Genomic DNA, 22,721 nt, shown 5'->3' with positions numbered 1-22,721 from the left:
TTTTCCTTTCCTATTCCTTTCTGACTGTGTAACACATACATTGTAGTCTTATCATTGGATCATTCCAAAATTTCTCAGTCTCATTCCACATTTGACCATACATCACTAATCAGGCTCTATTGCCAGCATACCTATACCCCTTCCTGTCTATCCTTTACCCTTACCTACAGTAAGTGCTTCTAACTGGTCTTAGCCAAGCGGTTAATACAATAGAATCTAAATCTGTCTGCATGAGTTCAAAACTTGCTAAAGATGAATTTGCCAAGTGATCACCAGAGTCAAAATCTGTTTCTCTGAGACTGCACAGGTTTGAAACCTGCCAGTGATACAATTTATTTTCTATGAAAACACACCTTGAAATTTACTCATAGTTAGTTTGCTTGCAAGCTGATCATGGTTGTGTTTAGCCAAGTGGCTGTGATCACAGAATCAAAATCTGTTTCCATTTGAGTGCAATGAGTTTGAGACTCTTGGAAGGTCACATTTTTTCTGTAAGAACATGTCTTGAATGTTTGCTCATAGATAGTATCTCAGACATTGATCTTCATTGATCTTGGTCAAGTTGTTGCCAGATTTAAAATCTGTTTCTCTTGAACTGTGCAGGTTTGAAACCTGCCAATAACAACATTTTTGTTCTATGAAATCACACCTTGACATTTCCTTATCAAGATCAATGTCTGAGATGCTGTCTATCAGCAGATATTTAAGACATGTTCTAATAGCAAAAATGCACCATTCAACAGATTTCAAACTCCATGAGGAAATGTCAAAACATATTTTTATAGAAAATAAAATTTATCACTGATAGGTTTCAAACCTGTCATGGTTCAAGAGAAACAGATTTTGAGTCTGGTAACTAGTAATCACCTGCAATTTCATCTTTAGCAGGTTTTGAACCTGCAGAGACAGATTTAGATTCTGCTCTATGAACTGCTTGGCTAAGACCAGTTGAATGTACTTTCAATGAACTCATTCAAAAGTGAATTCTCATGGCACATTTATTTGCCTTTTGTTAGTTCTTTCAATATACGTCATTATACAGATCACAAACCTGCTTAGTTTAAGAGAAATATATTTTGACTCTGACAACCACTTGAATAAGCACAATAAAGAATCTCAGCCTTTGAGAAATTTGTACTTTTGTCTCCTTCCCCAGGTCATTAGGATCAAACTTGAAGGTTTGATGTGTAACCTGCTCTTCTTTTTCTTCAACCAAGTCAAGACCTTTAGAAAGAATTAGATTGTTCTTTTACTTATCCTTCCAAGTTTACGTTAAGACTTTGGTTGTGAATATCAACAGTGATCATGCTATTGAAAGAGCTGACAAAATGCAGATAAATGTGCCTTGAGAATTCACTTCTGAATGAATCCATTAGAAGTGCATCTTACTGGCCTTAGCTAAGCAGTTGATACGACAGAATCTAAATCTGTCTGCATGGGTTCAAAACCTACCAAAGATGACATTGTCAAGTGATCACTGGAGTCAAAATATGTTTCTCTTAGAATGTGCAGGTTTGAAACCTGCCAATGATAAAGTTACATTTTGTATGTATGCTGAGTGATGTATTTTTTTGACCTGCTCGGTCCAGGAAAATCAGATTTTGACTTTTATAACTCCTGAACTAGCAACAATGAAGATTGAAGTCTGAGAAACCGTCCATGAGCAAATATTCAATTGAGCATGTTGCAACATGAAAAAGCAATACATCATTTAACTGATTGCAAACCTGTGGGCTTTGATTGAAACATATTTGGAATCTATCATGGCAATGATATGGAAAAGAGTATTTATGATGGGTTTTGGAGAAAAATATTCATGAGAAAATATCAGAGTGTAATTGCATAGAATAAAAATATAATCATCGGCAGGTTTCAAATCTGCAAAGTCCAAGAGACATGGATTTTAACTCTAGTGACAACTTGACTAAGACCAATAAAGATCAATGTCTGAGATACTGTCTATGAGCAAATGTTCAAGGCATGTTCTCATAGAAAAAATGTGACATTCAATGGGTTTCAAACCTGTTACATTCCAATAGAAACAGATTTAGATTCTGTTATGACAGCTACTCAGCCAAACAGAACTTTTTTCAGCTTGCAAGCAAATCGACCATCAGCATATTTCAAGATGTGATTTCATATAAAACAAATGTCACAACTGGCAGGTTTGAAACCTGCATGGTCCAAGAGAAACAGATTTTGACTCTGGTGATCACTTGACAATGTCATCTTTAGCAGGTTTTGAACCCAAGCAGACAGATTTAGATTCTGTTGTATCAACTGCTCGGCTAGGACCAGTTAGATGCACCCCCAATGGACTCATTCACAAGTAAATTCTCAAGGCATATTTATCTGCATTCTGTCAGTTATGGTCACCACGATTGATTTTTTTTAACTCTACTCTTATCACAAAAGACATCAGACTTCTTCTGGGCCTCTACTTCAAGACCTATTTATCCAGCAATTGCTCCAAAAATGTGCTGATGGCAGACCACCATGGTGGGCTGATGATGTAATGTTAGAACTGACAAAATGCAGATAAATGTACCTTAAGAATTTACTTCTGAATGACTTTATTGGGAGTGTATCCAACTGGTCTTAGCTGAGCAGTTAATACAACAGAATCTAAATCTGTCTGTGTGAGTTCAAAACCTGCAAAAGATAAAATTGCAAGAGATCATTGGAGTCAAAATCTGTTTCTCTTGGACTGTGCAGGTTTGCAACCTGCCAGCAATAATATTTTTATTTTATGAAAATGCACCTTGACAGTTTGAAACCCATTGAATGCTGCATTTTTTTCTATTAGAACATGTCTTGAATATTTAATCATAGACAGTCTCTCAGACACTGATCTTCATCAGTCTTAGTTGAGTTGTCGCCAGAGTCAAAATCTGTTTCTCTTGAACCATGCAGATTTAAAACCTGCCAATAATAACATTTTCTTTTTATGAAATCACACCTTAACATTTCTTCGTGGATAGTTTTCTCAAAAACTCATTTAAAAAATGCATATTAAGTTGGATATGATAGAGAGTGACTTGGACAATGTTCAACAGTTGATGTGGATCATAAAGCAAGCTGCTACATATCATTGGTAGGTTTTAAACCTGCATAGTTCAAAAGACACAGATTTTGACTCTGGTGACAACTTAACTAAGACCAATGAAGATCAATGTTTGAGATGCTGTCTATGAGCAGATATTCAAGACATGTTCTAATACAAAAAATGCATTAACAGGTTTCAAACCCACACATTCCAAGAGAAACAGATTTTGACTCTGGTGATCACTTGACAATGTCATCTTTAGCAGGTTTTGAACCCACACAGACAGATTTAGATTCTGTGATATCAACTGCTTGACTAAGACCAGTGAGATGCACTTCCAATGGATCCATTCACAAGTGAATCCTCAAGGCAGTTCTTTCAATAATATGATCACTATAATTGATTCTTAGGCCTGTTTATCTAGCAATTACTCTGAAAAAGTGCTGATGGCAGACCACCACAGTGGGCCAATGATGTTTGTGATGTCTTTTGAATTAACAACTGGGTCATGAATGACAACTGACAATGGAAGAATCACATATGATTGGACTCAAGGAGAATATTAGAAATTAATGTTAGAACTGACAAAATGCAGATAAATGTACCTTAAGGATTCACTCCTGAATGGGCTCATTGGGGCTGCATCCAACTGGTCTTATAGCCAAGCAGTTAATACAACAGAATCCAAATCTGTTTGTGTGGGTTCAAAACCTGCTAAAGATAAAATTGCAAGGGATCATCAGAGTCAAAATCTGTTTTTCTTGGACTGTGCAGGTTTGAAACCTGCCAATGATATCATTTTTATTTTATGCACTCAGACCTTGACATTGACTCATGTGTACTTTTGCATTGTAGCTCACGCTCCCAAACATCTGCTTTATATGGTGTTTGTGGATGCACTTTTCTCTGTCCAAGAACAACTCTGGGCTCCATGTGACATGGCTCCGCATTTTGAGCACAAATGCCTCGAATCATGCTTTGGGGTTTCTATAGCTTTCATCTTGCTGCCATATGGTACAAATGTGTGTTCCATCTTTGATCCATGAGGCTTTGTTGATGCATGTCAATGAGCATCTTGATGATTGATTGCAGTAAAATCAAGTCTTATGGCTTCATCACAATTTCCATTGAACATTCTTTTAGAATAGGATTGCAAAAACTGAGACCAGAGTTAAGTACTAAAGATGAGAAATGTTCGAACATGACGTGGGCAGAAGCAAGAAGCATGCATCACCTCACCTAATTTGCTCATAGACTAAACTTTAGGTTAGCCTCCTGCCTTAGCTATCAGCTGGCGAAAAAAAATTCTGCTATAGAGACTCATATTTACAACTGACTTTCAGAGTCAGTTTATACACTATCCTCCGTGCCTTATCCCTTTGTACGTTCCTTCTCCAGTTAGACTATACTCATTTTCCGTACCTCGTTTCATTTCCGCCTTTATTTTCCTATGTCTTCATCTCCGTCTTCATTTACTATTTTCCGATAGACTAGTGTTTGACTTTTCTATATGCTCCGTCCACAGCCTCACATAGCTTCGGAATGCGCAGACTGATTCTCTGTTAAGTCCTCAGTAGTATATAAACCCTGTAGAATCTTTGTACTTCCTCAGTTCAAATATTATCTTAGACTCTGCTCATTCCCTTCTCCGTCCGACTTGAGTTTCTCCTCTCGTCATCCTCCGCTAGTCTTAGGATCGATTCCTATAGACTTCTCACCTCCGCCGTTTCCTTTCTAGTTCGGACATCATCCGGATTAGTCTTGTCCCTCATTCCTGAATGTCCGCCGGAATTCCCGCACATCGGACATCAGACTCCGGACTCGTCCGACAACCTTCGGACATTGTCCAACAGCCCTCGGAAGTTAGGGGCACGTACTCAGGTAAGGGGCGCAGCGCACGAGCTGAAGCCAAGCCCTTCGGATCCGACCCTTGAGCACGTTCTTAACAAACTTGATCTTTAGTAGGTTTTGAACCCACACAGACAGATTTAGATTCTGTTATATCAACTACTTGGCTAAGACCAGTGAGATTCACTTTCAATGAACTCATTCAGAAGTGAATCCTCAAGGCACATTTTATCTGCATTTTGTCAGTTCTTTCAATAGCATGGTCACTGTTGATTCTTTTGTTCTGCTTTTTTCCTCCAAAAGATTATCAGAGGCAAATGCAAGTATCTTTGACACAAAGTTCAATATATGACCAAAGTCTTGATGCAAACTCAGAATGATAAGTACAAGAGCAATTTAATTCTCTCCAAAGGTCTTGACTTGGTTGAATACGAAGAGCAGATTACACATCAAACTTTCAAGTTCGATCCTAATGACCTGGGGAATGAGGAAGAATACACATCTTTCAAGACTGAGATTCAAAAGAGCCATCCAGCCATTATTCACTTATGTATAAGGTTAAAGTGCACTGTATTTGAGATCTTTCATCATCATGTTGCTCTCCTCTCGCTTTTTGAAAGTGCTGTATTGCAGTCTGTATTCAATTCATCTGTTCAGCTGAGGAAAAACATTGCAAGTGACAGGGAACAGTAGACTTGCCTTGCAGATTTACTTCTGAATGTTTTCTTTAAAGATGGATCTAACTGGTGTTAGTCGAACAGTTGCTACGACAGAATCCAAATCTGTTTCAAATCTGTGTGTACAGGTTCAAAACCTGCTGAAGATGAAATTGCCAGTGATTATCAGAGTCAAAATCTGTTTCTCTTGGAATGTCCAGGTTTGAAACCTACCAATGATAAAATTCATTTTTTATAACACCGCACCTTGACACATGCTTATCAGAGTTGTGTTTTAGGCAAGTTGTTGTCCTGACAGAATCAAAATCTGTTTCTATTTGAGTGCAATAGGTTTAAAACCTGTTGAGTGTCGCATTTTTTCCATAAGAACATGCCTTGAATATCTGCTCATAGACAGTATCTCAGACATAGATCTTCATTAGCCTTAGTCAAGTTATCATCAGAGTCAAAATCTGTTTCTCTTGTATTTTGCAGGTTTCAAACCTGCCAATAGTAATATTTTTATTCTATGCAATTACACCCTAACATTTCCTGATGTAAGTATAAAAATATAAAAGCTTAGCATCCATGGAATTCACGCACTTAGGTTTGAAACCCATTGAATGTTACATTTTTTCTATCAGAACATGCTTTGAATATTTGCTCACACAAGTATGTAAGTCGCTTCTGAATGAGTTCATTGGGGTTCAAAACCTGCTAAAAATGAAATTGCCAAGCAATTATCAGAGTCAAAATCTGTTTCTTTTGGACTGTGCAGGTTTGAAACCTGCCAATGATAAAATTCATTTTTTATGAAAACACACCTTGACATATGCTCATGGTCAGTTTGCTTGCAAGATGATCAGAGTTGTGTCTAGCAAAGTGGTTATCATAACAGAATCAAAATCTGTTTCTATTGAAGTGCAACAGGTTTGAAACCCATTGAATGTTGCATTTTTTCTATAAGAACATGCCTTGAATATTTTTTCATGGACAGTATTCGAGACATTGATCTTCATTGGTCTTAGTCAAGTTGTCACCAGAGTCAAAATCTGTTTCTCTTGGACTTTGTGGGTTTGAAACCTGCCCATGATAACATATTTATTCTATGAAATCACACCTTGACACTTCCTCATGAATAGTTTTCTCAAAAACTCATCTGAAATGGTCTCAGCCATGATATTCACCACAATGAATTCAAAATCTGTTCTGGTCAAGGCCTACAGGTTTGAACCCCGTCAAATGATATATTTTTTGTGTCTGTTTGATCTTTTTTAATGCAGAAGGCTTGGGTGGTGAGCATGCAGTGGGGGAGATCATTAGATCTAAATCGGTAACATTATGATATGGTCTCTGTCGATGATTGAGATTGCTGCAAGCATCAGCAGTCTGTTTACATGTGTATTTGGGCATCAATTATACTTAGAGCTTTTTTCATTACATACCTCTCCCTCAGTTGTTCCACTCACAACTGAGGTGAGTACTGTAGTTGTCTAGACAGAACATTACTGATGTGTACTAGTGTTCGTGTTATTAGTCTCCATCCATTTTGGCTAACACTAGTTAAATGCATCTCTAAACAAATCATTCAGAGGTGAATCTGTAAGGCAAGTCTATCATTCACAATGTTCCTCCTCAGCTAAATAGATGAAATAAATATAGATTGCAACACAAAACTTTCAAACAGCAACATAACGATGAAAGGCCTCAAATATGATACACTGCAACCTTACAAATCAGTGAATAGTGACCAGATGGCTCTTTCAAATCTTTGCCTAGAATCTCAGCCTTTCCCCAGGTCATTAAGATCAAACTTGAAAGTTTGATGTATAAGTCGAGACCTTTGGAAAGAATTAAATTGTCATTGTACTCATCCTCCCAAGTTTGCATCAAGAATACCCACATTTGCCTCTGGTAAGTTTTTAGCAAACAAAAGTTTCTAATTTGTGCATAAATCCAACAGCAATATTAATCAAGCAAGTTTGAAATTACCATCAATGGTGATTATGCTATTGAAAGAACTGACAAAATACAGATAAATGTGCCTTGAGGATTCACTTCTGAATGAATTTGTTGAAAGTGCATCCAACTGGTCTTAGCTAAGCAGTCAATACAACAGAATCCAAATCTGTCTGTGTGGGTTCAAAACCTGCTAAAGATGAATTTGCCAAGTGATTATTAGAGTCAAAATCTGTTTCTCTTGGACTGCGCAGGTTTGAAACCTGCCAGCGATAAAATTCATTTTCTATGAAAACACACCTTGAAATTTGCTCATGGTTGGTTTGCTTGCAAGTTGATCACAGTTGTACTTAGCTAAGTGGCTGTCATAACAGAATCAAAATCTGTTTCCATCAGAGTGCAACAAGTTTGAAACTTGTTGAATGTCACATTTTTTCTCTAAGAATGTGTGTCTTGAATATTTGCTCATAGACAGCATCTCAGACATTGATCTTCATTGGTCTTGGTCAAGTTGTCGCCAGATTTAAAATCTATTTCTCTTCAACTGTGCAGGTTTGAAACCTGCCAATAATAATATTTTTATTCTATGAAATCCAAAATGGTGGAACATAATGAATCACGAGTTAATGCAAAATACATCATTATACAGATTACAAACCTGCTTAGTTCAAGAGAAATATATTTTGACTCTGGCAACCACTTGAACAAGCACAATAAAGAATCTCAGCCTTAATAGATAGATTTGTATTTTTCATTATTCCCCAGGTTATTAGGATCAAAAACCAAAGTTTGATGTGTAATCTGCTCTTCTTCTTCTTCTTCTTCTTTAACCAAATCAAGACCTTTAGAAAGGATTATATTGTTCTTGTACTTATCCTTCCAAGTTTGCATCAAGACTTTGGTCATATATTGAACTCTGTGTCAAAAACACACTGTGTGAACCTTCCATTGTCAGTTTTCACTCATGGACCCACTGTGGGGGTCTGCTATCAGCACTTTTTCAGGGCAATTGTTAGATAAACAGGTATCGAAGTTAAGAGCTCCAGCAGGAGTCCGTGTCTTTTGCAACAAGAGCATTATAAAAGAATCGACAGTAATCATGCTATTGAAAGAACTGACAAAATGCAGATAAATATACCTCAAGGACTCACTTCTGAATCATTGGGTTCATTGGAAGTGATTCTAACTGGTCTTAGCCAAGCATTTGATACAACAGATTCTAAATATGTCTGTGTGAGTTCAAAACCTGCTAAAGATGAAATTGTCAAGTGATCGCCACAGTCAAAATCTGTTTCTCTTGAGCAGTGCAGGTTTGAAACCTGCCAATGATAACATTTTTATTTTTATTCTATGAAAGCACACCTTGACACATGCTTATGGTCAGTGTAGGACTTGGAGTCCTTGTGGCCTTGTAGAGGTCTATTTTCTGATGCATGTTGAATGGTAATCAAAAATAGACCTCTACAAGGCCACAAGGACTCCAAGTCCTACACTGACCATAAGCATGTGTCAAGGTGTGCTTTCATAGAATAAAAATAAAAATGTTATCATTGGCAGGTTTCAAACCTGCACTGCTCAAGAGAAACAGATTTTGACTGTGGCGATCACTTGACAATTTCATCTTTAGCAGGTTTTGAACTCACACAGACATATTTAGAATCTGTTGTATCAAATGCTTGGCTAAGACCAGTTAGAATCACTTCCAATGAACCCAATGATTCAGAAGTGAGTCCTTGAGGTATATTTATCTGCATTTTGTCAGTTCTTTCAATAGCATGATTACTGTCGATTCTTTTATAATGCTCTTGTTGCAAAAGACACGGACTCCTGCTGGAGCTCTTAACTTCGATACCTGTTTATCTAACAATTGCCCTGAAAAAGTGCTGATAGCAGACCCCCACAGTGGGTCCATGAGTGAAAACTGACAATGGAAGGTTCACACAGTGTGTTTTTGACACAGAGTTCAATATATGACCAAAGTCTTGATGCAAACTTGGAAGGATAAGTACAAGAACAATATAATCCTTTCTAAAGGTCTTGATTTGGTTAAAGAAGAAGAAGAAGAAGAAGAGCAGATTACACATCAAACTTTGGTTTTTGATCCTAATAACCTGGGGAATAATGAAAAATACAAATCTATCTATTAAGGCTGAGATTCTTTATTGTGCTTGTTCAAGTGGTTGCCAGAGTCAAAATATATTTCTCTTGAACTAAGCAGGTTTGTAATCTGTATAATGATGTATTTTGCATTAACTCGTGATTCATTATGTTCCACCATTTTGGATTTCATAGAATAAAAATATTATTATTGGCAGGTTTCAAACCTGCACAGTTGAAGAGAAATAGATTTTAAATCTGGCGACAACTTGACCAAGACCAATGAAGATCAATGTCTGAGATGCTGTCTATGAGCAAATATTCAAGACACACATTCTTAGAGAAAAAATGTGACATTCAACAAGTTTCAAACTTGTTGCACTCTGATGGAAACAGATTTTGATTCTGTTATGACAGCCACTTAGCTAAGTACAACTGTGATCAACTTGCAAGCAAACCAACCATGAGCAAATTTCAAGGTGTGTTTTCATAGAAAATGAATTTTATCGCTGGCAGGTTTCAAACCTGCGCAGTCCAAGAGAAACAGATTTTGACTCTAATAATCACTTGGCAAATTCATCTTTAGCAGGTTTTGAACCCACACAGACAGATTTGGATTCTGTTGTATTGACTGCTTAGCTAAGACCAGTTGGATGCACTTTCAACAAATTCATTCAGAAGTGAATCCTCAAGGCACATTTATCTGTATTTTGTCAGTTCTTTCAATAGCATAATCACCATTGATGGTAATTTCAAACTTGCTTGATTAATATTGCTGTTGGATTTATGCACAAATTAGAAACTTTTGTTTGCTAAAAACTTACCAGAGGCAAATGTGGGTATTCTTGATGCAAACTTGGGAGGATGAGTACAATGACAATTTAATTCTTTCCAAAGGTCTCGACTTATACATCAAACTTTCAAGTTTGATCTTAATGACCTGGGGAAAGGCTGAGATTCTAGGCAAAGATTTGAAAGAGCCATCTGGTCACTATTCACTGATTTGTAAGGTTGCAGTGTATCATATTTGAGGCCTTTCATCGTTATGTTGCTGTTTGAAAGTTTTGTGTTGCAATCTATATTTATTTCATCTATTTAGCTGAGGAGGAACATTGTGAATGATAGACTTGCCTTACAGATTCACCTCTGAATGATTTGTTTAGAGATGCATTTAACTAGTGTTAGCCAAAATGGATGGAGACTAATAACACGAACACTAGTACACATCAGTAATGTTCTGTCTAGACAACTACAGTACTCACCTCAGTTGTGAGTGGAACAACTGAGGGAGAGGTATGTAATGAAAAAAGCTCTAAGTATAATTGATGCCCAAATACACATGTAAACAGACTGCTGATGCTTGCAGCAATCTCAATCATCGACAGAGACCATATCATAATGTTACCGATTTAGATCTAATGATCTCCCCCACTGCATGCTCACCACCCAAGCCTTCTGCATTAAAAAAGATCAAACAGACACAAAAAATATATCATTTGACGGGGTTCAAACCTGTAGGCCTTGACCAGAACAGATTTTGAATTCATTGTGGTGAATATCATGGCTGAGACCATTTCAGATGAGTTTTTGAGAAAACTATTCATGAGGAAGTGTCAAGGTGTGATTTCATAGAATAAATATGTTATCATGGGCAGGTTTCAAACCCACAAAGTCCAAGAGAAACAGATTTTGACTCTGGTGACAACTTGACTAAGACCAATGAAGATCAATGTCTCGAATACTGTCCATGAAAAAATATTCAAGGCATGTTCTTATAGAAAAAATGCAACATTCAATGGGTTTCAAACCTGTTGCACTTCAATAGAAACAGATTTTGATTCTGTTATGATAACCACTTTGCTAGACACAACTCTGATCATCTTGCAAGCAAACTGACCATGAGCATATGTCAAGGTGTGTTTTCATAAAAAATGAATTTTATCATTGGCAGGTTTCAAACCTGCACAGTCCAAAAGAAACAGATTTTGACTCTGATAATTGCTTGGCAATTTCATTTTTAGCAGGTTTTGAACCCCAATGAACTCATTCAGAAGCGACTTACATACTTGTGTGAGCAAATATTCAAAGCATGTTCTGATAGAAAAAATGTAACATTCAATGGGTTTCAAACCTAAGTGCGTGAATTCCATGGATGCTAAGCTTTTATATTTTTATACTTACATCAGGAAATGTTAGGGTGTAATTGCATAGAATAAAAATATTACTATTGGCAGGTTTGAAACCTGCAAAATACAAGAGAAACAGATTTTGACTCTGATGATAACTTGACTAAGGCTAATGAAGATCTATGTCTGAGATACTGTCTATGAGCAGATATTCAAGGCATGTTCTTATGGAAAAAATGCGACACTCAACAGGTTTTAAACCTATTGCACTCAAATAGAAACAGATTTTGATTCTGTCAGGACAACAACTTGCCTAAAACACAACTCTGATAAGCATGTGTCAAGGTGCGGTGTTATAAAAAATGAATTTTATCATTGGTAGGTTTCAAACCTGGACATTCCAAGAGAAACAGATTTTGACTCTGATAATCACTGGCAATTTCATCTTCAGCAGGTTTTGAACCTGTACACACAGATTTGAAACAGATTTGGATTCTGTCGTAGCAACTGTTCGACTAACACCAGTTAGATCCATCTTTAAAGAAAACATTCAGAAGTAAATCTGCAAGGCAAGTCTACTGTTCCCTGTCACTTGCAATGTTTTTCCTCAGCTGAACAGATGAATTGAATACAGACTGCAATACAGCACTTTCAAAAAGCGAGAGGAGAGCAACATGATGATGAAAGATCTCAAATACAGTGCACTTTAACCTTATACATAAGTGAATAATGGCTGGATGGCTCTTTTGAATCTCAGTCTTGAAAGATGTGTATTCTTCCTCATTCCCCAGGTCATTAGGATCGAACTTGAAAGTTTGATGTGTAATCTGCTCTTCGTATTCAACCAAGTCAAGACCTTTGGAGAGAATTAAATTGCTCTTGTACTTATCATTCTGAGTTTGCATCAAGACTTTGGTCATATATTGAACTTTGTGTCAAAGATACTTGCATTTGCCTCTGATAATCTTTTGGAGGAAAAAAGCAGAACAAAAGAATCAACAGTGACCATGCTATTGAAAGAACTGACAAAATGCAGATAAAATGTGCCTTGAGGATTCACTTCTGAATGAGTTCATTGAAAGTGAATCTCACTGGTCTTAGCCAAGTAGTTGATATAACAGAATCTAAATCTGTCTGTGTGGGTTCAAAACCTACTAAAGATCAAGTTTGTTAAGAACGTGCTCAAGGGTCGGATCCGAAGGGCTTGGCTTCAGCTCGTGCGCTGCGCCCCTTACCTGAGTACGTGCCCCTAACTTCCGAGGGCTGTTGGACAATGTCCGAAGGTTGTCGGACGAGTCCGGAGTCTGATGTCCGATGTGCGGGAATTCCGGCGGACATTCAGGAATGAGGGACAAGACTAATCCGGATGATGTCCGAACTAGAAAGGAAACGGCGGAGGTGAGAAGTCTATAGGAATCGATCCTAAGACTAGCGGAGGATGACGAGAGGAGAAACTCAAGTCGGACGGAGAAGGGAATGAGCAGAGTCTAAGATAATATTTGAACTGAGGAAGTACAAAGATTCTACAGGGTTTATATACTACTGAGGACTTAACAGAGAATCAGTCTGCGCATTCCGAAGCTATGTGAGGCTGTGGACGGAGCATATAGAAAAGTCAAACACTAGTCTATCGGAAAATAGTAAATGAAGACGGAGATGAAGACATAGGAAAATAAAGGCGGAAATGAAACGAGGTACGGAAAATGAGTATAGTCTAACTGGAGAAGGAACGTACAAAGGGATAAGGCACGGAGGATAGTGTATAAACTGACTCTGAAAGTCAGTTGTAAATATGAGTCTCTATAGCAGAATTTTTTTTCGCCAGCTGATAGCTAAGGCAGGAGGCTAACCTAAAGTTTAGTCTATGAGCAAATTAGGTGAGGTGATGCATGCTTCTTGCTTCTGCCCACGTCATGTTCGAACATTTCTCATCTTTAGTACTTAACTCTGGTCTCAGTTTTTGCAATCCTATTCTAAAAGAATGTTCAATGGAAATTGTGATGAAGCCATAAGACTTGATTTTACTGCAATCAATCATCAAGATGCTCATTGACATGCATCAACAAAGCCTCATGGATCAAAGATGGAACACACATTTGTACCATATGGCAGCAAGATGAAAGCTATAGAAACCCCAAAGCATGATTCGAGGCATTTGTGCTCAAAATGCGGAGCCATGTCACATGGAGCCCAGAGTTGTTCTTGGACAGAGAAAAGTGCATCCACAAACACCATATAAAGCAGATGTTTGGGAGCGTGAGCTACAATGCAAAAGTACACATGAGTCAATGTCAAGGTCTGAGTGCATAAAATAAAAATGATATCATTGGCAGGTTTCAAACCTGCACAGTCCAAGAAAAACAGATTTTGACTCTGATGATCCCTTGCAATTTTATCTTTAGCAGGTTTTGAACCCACACAAACAGATTTGGATTCTGTTGTATTAACTGCTTGGCTATAAGACCAGTTGGATGCAGCCCCAATGAGCCCATTCAGGAGTGAATCCTTAAGGTACATTTATCTGCATTTTGTCAGTTCTAACATTAATTTCTAATATTCTCCTTGAGTCCAATCATATGTGATTCTTCCATTGTCAGTTGTCATTCATGACCCAGTTGTTAATTCAAAAGACATCACAAACATCATTGGCCCACTGTGGTGGTCTGCCATCAGCACTTTTTCAGAGTAATTGCTAGATAAACAGGCCTAAGAATCAATTATAGTGATCATATTATTGAAAGAACTGCCTTGAGGATTCACTTGTGAATGGATCCATTGGAAGTGCATCTCACTGGTCTTAGTCAAGCAGTTGATATCACAGAATCTAAATCTGTCTGTGTGGGTTCAAAACCTGCTAAAGATGACATTGTCAAGTGATCACCAGAGTCAAAATCTGTTTCTCTTGGAATGTGTGGGTTTGAAACCTGTTAATGCATTTTTTGTATTAGAACATGTCTTGAATATCTGCTCATAGACAGCATCTCAAACATTGATCTTCATTGGTCTTAGTTAAGTTGTCACCAGAGTCAAAATCTGTGTCTTTTGAACTATGCAGGTTTAAAACCTACCAATGATATGTAGCAGCTTGCTTTATGATCCACATCAACTGTTGAACATTGTCCAAGTCACTCTCTATCATATCCAACTTAATATGCATTTTTTAAATGAGTTTTTGAGAAAACTATCCACGAAGAAATGTTAAGGTGTGATTTCATAAAAAGAAAATGTTATTATTGGCAGGTTTTAAATCTGCATGGTTCAAGAGAAACAGATTTTGACTCTGGCGACAACTCAACTAAGACTGATGAAGATCAGTGTCTGAGAGACTGTCTATGATTAAATATTCAAGACATGTTCTAATAGAAAAAAATGCAGCATTCAATGGGTTTCAAACTGTCAAGGTGCATTTTCATAAAATAAAAATATTATTGCTGGCAGGTTGCAAACCTGCACAGTCCAAGAGAAACAGATTTTGACTCCAATGATCTCTTGCAATTTTATCTTTTGCAGGTTTTGAACTCACACAGACAGATTTAGATTCTGTTGTATTAACTGCTCAGCTAAGACCAGTTGGATACACTCCCAATAAAGTCATTCAGAAGTAAATTCTTAAGGTACATTTATCTGCATTTTGTCAGTTCTAACATTACATCATCAGCCCACCATGGTGGTCTGCCATCAGCACATTTTTGGAGCAATTGCTGGATAAATAGGTCTTGAAGTAGAGGCCCAGAAGAAGTCTGATGTCTTTTGTGATAAGAGTAGAGTTAAAAAAAATCAATCGTGGTGACCATAACTGACAGAATGCAGATAAATATGCCTTGAGAATTTACTTGTGAATGAGTCCATTGGGGGTGCATCTAACTGGTCCTAGCCGAGCAGTTGATACAACAGAATCTAAATCTGTCTGCTTGGGTTCAAAACCTGCTAAAGATGACATTGTCAAGTGATCACCAGAGTCAAAATCTGTTTCTCTTGGACCATGCAGGTTTCAAACCTGCCAGTTGTGACATTTGTTTTATATGAAATCACATCTTGAAATATGCTGATGGTCGATTTGCTTGCAAGCTGAAAAAAGTTCTGTTTGGCTGAGTAGCTGTCATAACAGAATCTAAATCTGTTTCTATTGGAATGTAACAGGTTTGAAACCCATTGAATGTCACATTTTTTCTATGAGAACATGCCTTGAACATTTGCTCATAGACAGTATCTCAGACATTGATCTTTATTGGTCTTAGTCAAGTTGTCACTAGAGTTAAAATCCATGTCTCTTGGACTTTGCAGATTTGAAACCTGCCGATGATTATATTTTTATTCTATGCAATTACACTCTGATATTTTCTCATGAATATTTTTCTCCAAAACCCATCATAAATACTCTTTTCCATATCATTGCCATGATAGATTCCAAATATGTTTCAATCAAAGCCCACAGGTTTGCAATCAGTTAAATGATGTATTGCTTTTTCATGTTGCAACATGCTCAATTGAATATTTGCTCATGGACGGTTTCTCAGACTTCAATCTTCATTGTTGCTAGTTCAGGAGTTATAAAAGTCAAAATCTGATTTTCCTGGACCGAGCAGGTCAAAAAAATACATCACTCAGCATACATACAAAATGTAACTTTATCATTGGCAGGTTTCAAACCTGCACATTCTAAGAGAAACATATTTTGACTCCAGTGATCACTTGACAATGTCATCTTTGGTAGGTTTTGAACCCATGCAGACAGATTTAGATTCTGTCGTATCAACTGCTTAGCTAAGGCCAGTAAGATGCACTTCTAATGGATTCATTCAGAAGTGAATTCTCAAGGCACATTTATCTGCATTTTGTCAGCTCTTTCAATAGCATGATCACTGTTGATATTCACAACCAAAGTCTTAACGTAAACTTGGAAGGATAAGTAAAAGAACAATCTAATTCTTTCTAAAGGTCTTGACTTGGTTGAAGAAAAAGAAGAGCAGGTTACACATCAAACCTTCAAGTTTGATCCTAATGACCTGGGGAAGGAGACAAAAGTACAAATTTCTCAAAGGCTGAGATTCTTTATTGTGCTTATTCAAGTGGTTGTCAGAGTCAAAATATATTTCTCTTAAACTAAGCAGGTTTGTGATCTGTATAATGACGTATATTGAAAGAACTAACAAAAGGCAAATAAATGTGCCATGAGAATTCACTTTTGAATGAGTTCATTGAAAGTACATTCAACTGGTCTTAGCCAAGCAGTTCATAGAGCAGAATCTAAATCTGTCTCTGCAGGTTCAAAACCTGCTAAAGATGAAATTGCAGGTGATTACTAGTTACCAGACTCAAAATCTGTTTCTCTTGAACCATGACAGGTTTGAAACCTATCAGTGATAAATTTTATTTTCTATAAAAATATGTTTTGACATTTCCTCATGGAGTTTGAAATCTGTTGAATGGTGCATTTTTGCTATTAGAACATGTCTTAAATATCTGCTGATAGACAGCATCTCAGACATTGATCTTGATAAGGAAATGTCAAGGTGTGATTTCATAGAACAAAAATGTTGTTATTGGCAGGTTTCAAACCTGCACAGTTCAAGAGAAACAGATTTTAAATCTGGCAACAACTTGACCAAGATCAATGAAGATCAATGTCTGAGATACTATCTATGAGCAAACATTCAAGACATGTTCTTACAGAAAAAATGTGACCTTCCAAGAGTCTCAAACTCATTGCACTCAAATGGAAACAGATTTTGATTCTGTGATCACAGCCACTTGGCTAAACACAACCATGAGTACTATTCACTATAGACATAGACAGAAATTTGATTCAAAATATTAGAAATCATGGACCCCAGACACTCCTATATAATAGGGAAATTTCATTATATATATATAGTCTAAATTACTGTGCAGTCCTTTCCATAATATATTCCCAATGGTCTTTGGTCTATGTATAATATATACTCATTTGGTCTACAAAAGCAATAGGGAAAGACCACAGAACACCAGGGAGACCAGCAGAAACATACCTCTTAGGTATAAACCTCTATAGGCAATAATCAACCTAAGAGGTGTCTGAAATGGGATAACCAAAGTGTTTTGTCCAACATTTTAGGCCAGAATTAAACTTCAAATTTGAGATCACGTACAAATTCTGATTAAATTTCTTATTGTGATTGACATATGGTTGGCGGGAATATGGTTGCCAATGCTTGAAATTTTGTATTTCATTTAAAATAGTATCAAAATTTGAAGTTATATCTCTATCTTTATGTCAGTTTAAATTTCAAATATTTTCTTCACATTTAATACAACATAAAAACATCTCCTTAACCCTGATATGCTAGTCTTTTTCATATTAAAGCCTCGTGTGCATGGTCCTAGTGCTACTGTGGTTTGGTCCAGCATCAGCTAATTGACATATTACTTAATGCACTTTTTTACTACTTGTTACATGCTATTTGCACTTATTGCACTTACTCACTTGTGCTAAATATTTGTTAAGGGCAAAAAGTGCAAAAAGGAGCACAAGCACAAGGATGAAATTAAAACATAGGATAAATACTAAGTAACTAAGTTTAACATTATATAGTAGCTACAAAGAGCAACAGCATGTATGGAACATCCTGGAAGCTGGAAGTGTAAAAACATTTTCAGCAGCTGAAAATTTCAACTATTAGCCACACAACTTGCTCACTATTCTAAAGATGATGCTCGCAGATATGGTATGGACATCTCAGATGTATGTGGATCAATGCAGATGCTGATATGATTGATAGTATTACTCCTCAAATGTTCATGAATGAGATCCACAGAAACCCATACCAACATGTTGAGATATAGCCTGTCACAAATCAACCATATGAAAATGATTTTAATGAGTATATGTACCTCCAGGCTGAAAATTCCAACTATGTAAGCTAATCATGACCAAGCTCAATATCACCCACTCAAATAGATAGGTCAAAAGGTTTGTGGGAAATTGTACCAACCATTAATGGTAGGAATGCACACTAGCCTGAAGCAGTGGCTTATGATGATATTCAAAACATTCAAGTCTAACATTTGTGTATGTATGTTTATTCCCATATTCTCACATGACTTTCAAAATGGTTCAATCAGCTTATTGGATCACATAGTCAATGCCTTTCTTCTGCTGTTCTGCTCCTCTATCTTCTTTAATATGGCACTTGTCTTTAGGATTGAGAGTATCTTTCTCTAAGCTGCAGAGAAGCTGCAGAAGTGCATGTACTGTACATTTTTATGCTGTTTCACCATGCTAACCTACCTTTTTCATGAGTGATCTCATCTTTTTACCTGCTTACACCATGCTGATGGTGTCACAGCCATATCCTACTCTCAGATGGTACATGATCACATCTGTTGACCTACTTACTCAATGCTGATGGTGCTGCGGCCTATGTCCTCTCAGATTGTGCATGACCTCAACAGCACTCATCTGCTAAACAGTATTGTCTTTCATTTTTGTAGTTTATCTCACAACTAATCATGAACTTTACCAACTGACTGTGACACTGTTCATATTTCTGCTGTCTTATCACCACCTCTGCTACTACTAATGTCATTATACTATTTACTTTGTCATGCTCGTTTTTAGCTTCATATTGATCTACTTGCTAGTACTTTGGCTACTACTTATAGCTATTTGCAAATATAATGATATTTCAAAATAAATAAAAAGTTTTGCATGATGTGAGGGCTATCATGTATAGTACTATATGGTAGCACCATACAAGTGCTCAATGATGATCCAGTCTATGATTTAGACAAGCATGATGGCTATAAGTTTGTTCTGTCTACACTAGTATACTAATGATACTACTCAACTCCACAGGGAGCATAAGTGGATTCAATAATGGTAAAGGCTTACAGTTTAATATTGAATTTGTTCCCTTTCAAGACATGGTAGGCACATTAAATAATGTAAAAATGCGAAACTGAAGGCAATCAACGAAGTTGTATACATTCATGAGGACTTCAACCTGAAAAACATGCTCATCAAAGTTTTCCATATACTGTTACAACTGGGGTTGTTCTTCTTTGCTAAGACCGAATGGTCTTTGATAGCAGAGCATAGTTCTTCCTATGAATATAGGTTCGTGTTTCAAACTAAGGACAGTGATGCTGACTGCCTTAGAATAGTGGTTTCAGACTACCAAGGTAGATCCCTTAGTAGAGCAGATGTTCCAGGTAAAACCCAGTAGATTAAAGTGAGGAATACAGGTGGTAGCTACTGTGCTCAAATAGTCCATATGGTGCGCACAGACCAGGCTGGAAATGGTAGGGATGTACATATCAAGATAGAAGCAGTCAGTGAGATGAATGAAGTCAAGATAAGGGCTGTGCATGGGGGCAGTAATGGTTGCTAGAACGATAAGAGACCTTAGTGATATAGTGAACAATGTACTGGAAAGTAATTGGTATCCGTACAGTCTTAGCTGACATAGACCATAGTCTGGTGATAGGAGAATAAATGGGGGTGTGCGTTGAACCCCCGAATTAAGATCAAAGTCACCGACTTCGACTTCATTCATCCTGGTTGGCATAGTAGATGGGGTCAGCATCGGCATTGTGAAAAGTCAGGTTGTCCTCGGGCTGCACCAAGTACTCCCTATTGGTGTGCTCAATTTCTACCTCTAACTCATGATCCTTCTGGGCCTCCCATTTGGCCAATGCTTTGTAGAAGCCTTCATCGGTATACACCAACAGGAAATCTGCTTTCGGGGCATAGGGGCAATAGATAGAAAAGTGCCCAGGCTTCTGGGTATTACAAACACGGCAGTAGTACATGGGGCAGTTCTTGTGTTTATGACTAAGCTCTTTGCAGAGTTGGCAAACAAAGTTGCTGTCAGTTGTGGTGCCAATGGTGCGAGACTGTGAGGGCATTTTGACGGTGATGGTGGGGGCGGTGTGTGCAAGGAATGATAGCTAGATGAGAAGGGGTGAAATGGGGAGAAAGGGGGAAGTGGGGTAAAACTCAAATAGACCTCTGGACGCGAGTATAGATTTGGCCTGAGGGGATTGCTACTGAGAATGATTCCTCTAAGTAAAAGTGTGAGGGGAAATGTAGAAACTAGTAAGGGTGGCTGAAACTAAAGAGAACACAAAAGCTGAAGCCGAAGCAATGCAAGTGCAAGCAAGCCACCAAAAGTATGATGTGATATACGTGTAGGTGAAGCACCAATAAGATGCAATGTGATGCGAGCGCGAGCAGCCGCAATGTGACAAAACGTGACAGCGCGCTGTAGGAACTGATTCCTGGCTAGCCTTGTAGAGACTGTTCTTACCTTAGTGTTATGTTTGCACTTTTGTAGCTTACATAATCAAGTTATCTTTTCACCAGTACCAGTATGAGTCTGAGTCTTCAGCAGTTTTTCATGACATTTCCTCTCCTCTGAGCCTTGAGCCTGGTCCAGAAACCCTTTAGGGTTGAATAGCAGCTAGGTTCTGCAAGACCCAACACATTGTTCTGAATCACCATCAGAATTGTTGTACCCACAGCGCGGTTAAGCCGAAGGTGAGATGTGAAAGAGGAACTGAAAGCGCGCTGGGCAGGGCTGAGCGATGATAAGTGCCAAGAGCATTGGATATTATAGACACGTGAATACAAGACAATTGCCACCGATAGAAGTGCGTGCGAGAGAGTACCAAAATTTTTAGATTCTTAGTCAAGACTTGTAGTTTTGCGTGTAAACAGGTGATGAATTCTGATGGGAGAGAGAAGTTACATGGAAATTCTAAGTATCTGATATATGTATGTGTGCCTAAGCGATATTTAGAGCTGAGTAGGTAGTGGGATGTATGTAAATAGGGTCCATGACACATTTAATGAAAATATAAATGGAATAGCTTGGGAATTGTTGTTAGTCTAGTGTGAATCAAGTAATATACACACCAATGAACCAGCAGAGGATATGGATAGGACGGATGGAGGACACACAATGGATCCAAAGAGAAGCCGATGCTAGCTGAAGCACCCGCGAGAGCCGCAGCCAATGATGGAAGACTTGCGCGCTATACCAAGGGTAGCGCACACTGTATTAGAACCAGAGGGACAACACAAAAAAGGCCTATACGAGGCTGCAAAGACCATAGGTCTTACAGCAGGCTCATTGATGGTGAGATCTACGATCTGGTGCTTCTTTCCTTTAGAAGACTTGGTCTTCATTATGCCATGAATTGTGGCTCCCCTCCAAGTCTTTCTCTGGTAGACTTCGGTGGGAGGCGGGATAGGAAGGGGTTGCGAAGGTGCTTCTCCAACTGGAGCTGAAATAGGTAGAACAGCGGGGGCAGTGATAGGAGTAGGAGCTGGCAGGCGGCCAACTTCTGTGGTGTTCCATACTGCAACGAGTCATATAATTTCTTTGCAGACACTGCCAAAACCAACAGGGAACAGCTGAAGTGTAAGCGAGCATATACACCACTGGAGGTGGTTGCATGATAACCTGGTGACATCATCGGTGATCTTGGCATTTTCTAGTTCTAGGTGCTGCGTAGTGCAAGCGATGTGAATGTATGTGGTGAGGGGGCCAGCTATGGTGGCGGGTTGGTTGATGAGGTGTTTCTCAATTTCTATAGCGTGGGCGAGGGAGAGGACAGTGGTTTCAACGATGATGTCGTCTTCGATGTCTTCAATGTTCTGTTTGTAGGGTGTTTCACTTAGGGATAGGGAGGAGACATTGGATTTGGTGGGAGAGGGGGTCTGTTGAGCAGACATGTTTCTTTTGATTGGGAACATTTGGATGTGAGGGAGGATGGGGATTCTAATCCAGCTTGTGCCTCTTCTTATAGGCGGTCAGAGTTTTCCAAGTTCGCTGCGGGGATCCACTCATTGCTTCCGGAAGAGTATCCTTTCCAGGACATGAGATAGTGTCGTCATTTATCCATCCCCTTCTGACTCAGAATAGCTTCGACTTCATACTCTTCTTTGTTGACTATATCAGGAGGTGGTTCTGGGAAGTTCAGACCATTGTGTTAGGGGGTTTGGGC

The 22,721-nt window shown here is 38.2% G+C and overlaps 1 protein-coding gene across 1 annotated transcript; it reads right to left on the bottom strand.

The window, feature by feature from the left end:
- Nucleotides 1–20,258: 20,258 nt before the first annotated feature.
- F5147DRAFT_773479 (uncharacterized protein) lies at nucleotides 20,259–22,449 on the bottom strand (the record flags this gene model as incomplete). Its single annotated transcript, XM_041441467.1, has 3 exons — nucleotides 20,259–20,660; nucleotides 21,835–22,073; nucleotides 22,152–22,449. 3 exons carry the CDS (start codon nucleotides 22,447–22,449, stop codon nucleotides 20,259–20,261), a joined length of 939 nt encoding a protein of 312 aa, XP_041293048.1.
- Between the last annotated feature and the right edge of the window lie 272 nt (nucleotides 22,450–22,721).

Source organism: Suillus discolor (genome assembly GCF_016758755.1).
Source record: "Suillus discolor strain FC423 chromosome Unknown F5147scaffold_26, whole genome shotgun sequence".
In the NCBI taxonomy this organism is placed as follows: Eukaryota; Fungi; Basidiomycota; class Agaricomycetes; order Boletales; family Suillaceae; genus Suillus; species Suillus discolor.
Note: the sequence above shows the minus strand (reverse complement) of the source record. Positions and strands in the feature narration are given on the sequence as shown.